The sequence below is a fragment of the Mus pahari genome, chromosome 3, assembly GCF_900095145.1.
Source record: "Mus pahari chromosome 3, PAHARI_EIJ_v1.1, whole genome shotgun sequence".
Lineage (NCBI taxonomy): Eukaryota > Metazoa > Chordata > Mammalia > Rodentia > Muridae > Mus > Mus pahari.
Genome location: NC_034592.1, coordinates 38,758,984 through 38,766,142, shown reverse-complemented (window position 1 = coordinate 38,766,142; position 7,159 = coordinate 38,758,984). Strand labels below are relative to the sequence as shown.

Genomic DNA, 7,159 nt, shown 5'->3' with positions numbered 1-7,159 from the left:
GAGTTCCAGAACAGCCAAGGATACACAAATAAAACCTGTCCCAAAAAAACCAACAAACAAACACACATGAGCACCATTACCATTAGTCAGCCATGTACCCTATTTTAATGACTGTTAGACTTCAACACAAAAATGAAACTCAATGTTGTGTTTGTCTTGTTTTGTTTATTTGCCAATTCTTGAGATTTTGCTTTCATTTTTATGTGTATGGTGTATATGTTTGGGGGAGTATATGCCATGTCCAGGGCCCTTGGAGCCCATTAGAGATGGAATTATACAAGCAGTTGTAAGCCTCCCAATATGGGTGTGTCTTCTGGAGTAGCAGCAAGCACTCTTAACCACTAGCCCATCTCTCTCCAGCCCTCAAAGCCAATTCTTTAAAAAAAAAAAAAAAAAAAAAATACTTTTACTAAATGTGTTCTTGACTTGGGTGCAGAAAACTAAGGTACAATCTTTGCTCACACATCGTATACAGCAGCAAAGACAGTGTTTAATGGTATGTCCCCTCATCAATGCCATTATCACTTCTATAGGAAGTCTAGATGTTAAGCAACAAAGATACAAACACACACTACCAATCAAACCTAGGATTAAACTATCTAAGCTATCTCCTAGCTGGGTTTTTTGTTTTGTCTATAGATCCTGGAGTTCACTATGTAGATCAGGCTGGCCTCAGGATCCAGAATCTACCTGATTCCACCTCCTGAGAACTAGAATTAGAGGAGTGCACCTCTAATCTATAATATTCAACCTATAATATAAGGCTTAACTTCACTTAGCCTGTTAAATATCTGTAATGATGTTTTTGGCTATTTTCATATATATATGTCAAATACTCCACCCAAGCATTATTATGCTAAGGTGAAGACAAGTCTAAAGGAATCCAGTTTGGAGCACATTAATAGAACTATGAGGATAAAACTAAGTTATTGAAATTTTCAGTCCGTGGCTATCACTGTTTCTTTTCAACTATTGTTTGTATTGCTCCTGATAAATCAGGTTTTCCAAAGTAGTCATAAAATCAGACCTACTGTAGTGACTTTAAAGAGACACATATGACATTTAAATCAGGATAGATAGCCACAAATTTCATTTTGTTTCAACCTCTGAAATAACTTAGGGTAAGTCATATATTAGCAATTTTCAATGTCTCTTAAATTTATTTATATATTTGTTCCCTTAAAGTAAGGTTAATGAGAACATTTTGATATAAAGCCCAAAAAATTCAGAACAGTAAATGATTCCATGCTAAATTTAAAATTTGATTAGTTTGGGCTACCTAGTTAAGTTCAATACCAGCTACATTCCTAGAACCTGCCTCAAAAAAGCAAAACATAAGCTGGGCATGGTGGCGCACGCCTTTAATCCCAGCATTCGGGAGGCTGAGGCAGGCGGATTTCTGAGTTCGAGGCCAGCCTGGTCTACAAAGTTCCAGGACAGCCAGGGCTATACACAGAAACCCTGTCTCGAAAAAAAACAAAACAAAAAAAACAACAAAAAAGCAAAACATGACCAGCAAGATTTCTCAGGCTTGCTGATCATGTTTAACTCTGATGTTATGCTTGATTCCCAGAACCCATGCAATAATGACAAAAGACATGGACTCCACAAAGTAACCATTATCCTCTTATCACGGCACATATGCTCTTTCCCCTCATCACACACACACACACACACACACACACCACATTCAGCACGCAGACATGGATTAATCTTACAAAAATAAATGTTGAAAGGAAGGACTTAAGACTATTTACATACCTGGATTTAAAGCAAAATTATCTATTAAGCTTTTCCAAGCAATGAAAGCGATTTTTTTAATCATGGGTGTCCCACTACGGAAGCCCAGTTCTTCCAGCTGTAACAAAGAATTAATGAAACTCCCACTTCGGTGCAAGGTCTAAGAAAGGAGAAAAGGCATCAGAAAGTTGTTTATTCACTTACTATATGTTCTTGGAAATTCAAAATCTAACCAGTAAACAAAAGCCACATTACTTACAAACAAAAACCTATTTACAGGGGTAATAAAGATATATTAAGATAAACAAGCTGAGGGTCTAGGAAAAGATAACTTGTTCAATAAAGTACTTGCTATTCATTATTAAGGACCAAAGTTCAACAATCCTCAGAAACCAGTTCAAAACATAAGCATGTAAGAGTCCGTCCGAGGCAGACAACTGGCCTTCAAAGTCAGTCTGGCCTACATATAACTCATGATTACATAGTAAGGCTATGTCGCAAAACAACAAACTAGGCAAAGGGGCCAGTGATATGGCTCAGGACTACAAAAGCTTTTGCTTAGCCATACCGAAGACCTAAAACATGGCTGAGCAGTTACTGTGTATTCCTTTAATCCCAGAACTCAGGAGGCAGAGGCAAAGACAGGCCAATCTTTTTGAGTTCAAAGCCAGCCTGGTCTACAGAGGGAGTTCCAGGACAGCCAGGACTGTTACAGAGAAACTCTGTACAAAATTAAATTAAGTAACAAAAAACAACACACACACACCCCCAAAAAAGCCTGAAAACCTGAGTTTGATCTCTAATGGTATTGGAAAAAAACTTCAAAGTTGCCTTGACCTCTGTGCACACATCTACATACCTATGTGCAAGTGAATAAACCAGATAAGTAAACACACTCATATATTTTTAAGGGTAGAAAGAAATAGAGGCAAGCACTTGTGATCCCAGTGCTAAAAAGGTAGTAATGGGCCTACTCAGTGAGCATACAGGAATGAAAGAACTCTGCCTCAAAGGTCTAAGCTGGGCAGACAGTGGCAGATGCTTTAATCCCAGCACAGACACAGCTGGATCTGGCAACCTGGGTTCAATTGCAGGGAACCCCACCCCCAAACCAAGCAGTCCTGATGGGTATCACATCTCACACATAGTCATACAAATAAATGTAGTAAAGAAATGAAAGTGCAAATGACACCTAATGAGCAACACCTGAGGTGGCCTCCACATGCATGTACATATGAGCATACAAGCATGCATACACATAAACTGGACATAGTGGTTCACAGCTACAATCCCAGAATGTGGTGGGCAGATACAGGAGTAAAGCAAACTGCAGGGCTGTGCTTGAGCTATGTGCTGAGTGGTGAGTTCCACAGGAGCTTGTGCAGGACACACTAAAAAGTAAATATTCAGGCATGTTCAAATTATGAAAATTCCAACTAGTTAATTCACTATCCCTTCCAAGATAATTCCAGAATTCCAAGGTAATAATTCACTTACCTTTCCAAGAAGTTTGACAAACAAAGGCCATAGTTTTAACACGTAAGTCTCATTTTTACTCATAAATAGTTTTTGGAGTTCTGAGATTAATTTCTGTGAACAAAGTAAAACATTTATCAAATACTTTAAAAGGCAAAACATCCGCTATCCAAGTCTAAGAACTTTTCATACATTAATTTTTTGAGCCAAATAACCTTTTCCACACAATGAGTATACATCCTCCGAAGAAAGCAAAAACTCCAGGATATTGCAATCTGAAGGGGTTTAAAGTAAAAAGAAACCACTTAGTTCTACCAGTAAGTTTAATGCTCAATTGACCATCCAGATGCTCACCAATTCAGGTCACATTTTTCTTACCAGTATACTTTCCCCTAAAAACTTCAGGCCCATCATTAACTAGAATTCAAATGATACCATAACAATCTTCTCATACTAATAACTCAAAATACTCTTATTCAAATGATACCATAACAATCTTCTCATACTAATAACTCAAAATACTCTTATAGTAACAGATGTCTAAAAGCTCAAGAGCCTCTGTTATGGCTCAGTGGGTGAAAGCCTTTGCCCCTCAGGCCTACATTAACTACTGACTCAATTTGCCCTCTTAGTGGGCATGGTGATGTGTGCCTCTAATCCCATCACTCAGGAGGCAGAGGAAGGCTGATCTGATTCAAGTCTGGTCTACACAGTGAGTTCCCTATTAAGACTGTCTCCAAAAATAAAAGTTGTCCTCTGATCCCACATGCATGAAAGCATGTATAACCTTTCATTCACAATCACACATATAATAATAAATTTTAAAAGGAAATTTAAAAAACATTTTAGCTAATGTATACATTGGTCTATGTGAAAAAAGCACACTAGTATAAAAATTGACCTATTTGAGAAAGTAGTAGAGTCGTCTTTGAAGGGCATCTTGCCCTGGCTAATTCCAATTATGCCTCTAGTAAACTGATTTTAGTCCCTGAATATTTTTTAAGATGAGGTCAACTATGGATGACCTGTTACTTACTATGAAAGACAATCTAGCCTTCAACTCATGGAGATGCTTCCCAAGTTCTGGGATTACATGTGAGTGCTGTCATCTATGAGATGATACATATACTCACTCTACCATACACTGCACTCCTAACACAATGGTGAGGTCATGACATAAAATGCATGGGACCAAAATGACCAAACTAAAGCCCAAAGTAATCACTTTCTTTGACTGCTGTTTTTTGAGTCTATGCTTATTCTCTGAAGGACCACATCACAGCAACAAGAAACTAACATGTGGCTTACCATATAAATCACATCACCAATAAAAACTTCATGGCCAGTAAAGTGCTAGTTACGAAAGCATGAGAACTTAAATTCGACTCCCAGAACACATGTCTGACACAGTTGTGCAAATTTGAAATCCCAAAGCCAGGAAGGTGGAGAAAAAAAGGAACCTTGGGGTGGATCTACAGAAGAGAAGCTGCCCACGGCACTCCCTGAATACTAACTGGGTCACAAACATAAAGGGGTCCTTTGCAATCAATCATGACTTTCGCCCCTAAAATGAGCTGACATCATCATCACATTATTATTATGATCATCATTATTATTATTATACACACAGCCAGTTCTTACACTGGCTTTCAATCACTGCTAAAAGGTCCTAATTTTAACATTTTCTTCATACTATAAATGCCTCATATATCAATCTGGCAAGTTTACACAGTAGCCAATAGTGCTCTTAGAACAATCCACATGAAAACAACAAAACCAAAAAACTGATGTCCAGTAAATATTGCCAAGAATACAAGTTGGTGGGGCTGGTGAGATGGCTCAGTGGGTAAGAGCGCGCGACTGCTCTTCCGAAGGTCCGGAGTTCAAATCCCAGCAACCACATGGTGGCTCACAACCATCCGTAACAAGATCTGATGCCCTCTTCTGGAGTGTCTGAAGACAGCTACAGTGTACTTACATATAATAAATAAATAAATCTTTAAAAAAAAAAAAAAAAAAAAGAATACAAGTTGGTAAACTTAAGACCTGAAACAATAGCCAGAAACTGCATTACATAATTTACATGAGTTTATAAGCATTAAGTGTGTATCTGCAAGCCGGGAGTGGTGGCGCACGCCTTTAATCCCAGCATTAGGGAGGCAGAGGCAGGTGGATTTCTGAGTTCGAAGCCAGCCTGGTCTACAGAGTTCCAGGACAGCCAAGGCTACACAGAGAAACCCTGTCTCAAAACACCCCCCCCCCAAAAAAAAAAAAAAAAAAAGTGTATCTGCTGAGATAATGAATTCAACATAATTCTTCCTTTTTTAAAATATAACCTCTCTTTATTCACTCATTAGAGAAGGGATAAAATATCTAAACTTTAGCAAAAATGTTTCATTTATTATATGAGTAATGTGATTAAACTAATAACTCTTTTCTGCATTTGTTTCTTTTGTTTTGTGCCCAAGGCTTTGTGCATGCTGAACTAACAGTCTACCACTCCTCAGAGGTGGGGGAACTATACCGATGAATTTGGGCTGAATTTTAAGCTCAAGATAGAAATTCCTGAATGCAGAACTCAGCAAACTTACTGTTGGCTTAGAGGGGACTCTGCTAGGCTCCTCCCAGCCTTAGCAACCTGCTGCCATCTCCAGGTGGTGTCACATAAAAAAGGACTGCTAGTGCTCGCTCCCTTGCCCCTCCCTCCTCCCTCTCCCCCTTCTCTGTTCCCAGCGTTCCTAGATGGCCCTTCTCTCTCCCCCCCCTTTTCTGCCCTCCTAGCTCTACTCTTAGCTATTTGCCTCTACCTCTTCTCCAGGTCCTGGCTCTCCTCCTTTCCCCCAAATAAACCTCCCTTATACCAGGTCTGTCGCAGTGTGATTTCTCAGGACACCTTAACTTGAGCCAGTCAGATACCCACACACACACACCAGCCACTGTATTATTTATTTCATGCCACACACAAAAGGAAGGAAATACTTACAGTAGTCATAAGGTGCTCCGTAATCAAGGCTATTTCTTGTTGTTTCTGAAGCAGCAAAGGCATCCCCATCTCTAGCGCAGTGGCTCCCCGCAAATGTACTTTTTGTGCTGAGTGAACAACTAATGGTATGACCAATTTGGCCCACCTCACAGACTCTTCTCCCATTTGAACTGGGGCTTGTTCAATTAGCCTACAATGGAGAAACCAATGACTAAATTAAACTTAAAACATGAGATCAAACTAAACTATCAAGAAGCAAGGGCAGGTGAGGCACATCTATAAATCCAACTGTTCAAGAGGCTAAGATCACAAGGTTTAAAGGCCTACTTCACCTACACCGTGAGCCAAGTCCAACCTTAGGCAATTTGATGAGATTCAGTCTCCAATTTTTTATTTATTTTTTATTTTTTTAAGACATATGGTTTGGGGCACAGCTTAGTGGTAGAGTATTTATTACCTATTATGCTCAATTCTCTCACACTTCTCTCACACTACAAAAGAAATTAACAGAAAAATGAGCATCACAGAAATATGCATAACATGACCCAATTATTTGAGAATGTATACATGCATGTGTACAGAAAAATAAGTCAGACACAGCATCAGTATACAGTTAAAGTAAACAGTTGGACAACTGCAAGAAACCTGTGAAAACTAAAACTAAGCAAGTGTGCAGTCAGCATGTCTGTAAGGTACAAAGATGCTCCTGGCTAGGCTCACTTAGGAGTGAGTACGTTTGATTTTGAAAGTCTTAATCTACAATTTTTAGAACCAACTCATAGTGTTCCATCTTGTTACCTTTCTCTTGCTTAACTTGGTCTACAGGATAATCACATCTGTTTTGTTTTTTTTTTTTTAATTTATTTTTTTTAAAGATTTATTTATTTATTATATGTAAGTACACTGTAGCTGTCTTCAGACACTCCAGAAGGAGTCAGATCTCGTTATGGATGGTTGTGA

At 38.7% G+C, this 7,159-nt stretch overlaps 1 protein-coding gene across 1 annotated transcript in view; it reads right to left on the bottom strand.

Annotated features, from left to right (window-relative positions):
* The window catches only part of Rif1 (replication timing regulatory factor 1), a 51,580-nt gene that overhangs the window by 39,144 nt on the left and 5,277 nt on the right, over nucleotides 1–7,159 (bottom strand). The window contains exons 7-10 of the mRNA XM_021192695.2: nucleotides 6,200–6,389; nucleotides 3,238–3,330; nucleotides 1,762–1,900; nucleotides 1,032–1,039 (exon numbers count right to left, since the gene is read on the bottom strand). Of these exons, the coding sequence (XP_021048354.1) occupies nucleotides 1,032–1,039; nucleotides 1,762–1,900; nucleotides 3,238–3,330; nucleotides 6,200–6,389 (430 nt within the window). The remainder of the gene's footprint in view (nucleotides 1–1,031; nucleotides 1,040–1,761; nucleotides 1,901–3,237; nucleotides 3,331–6,199; nucleotides 6,390–7,159) is intronic.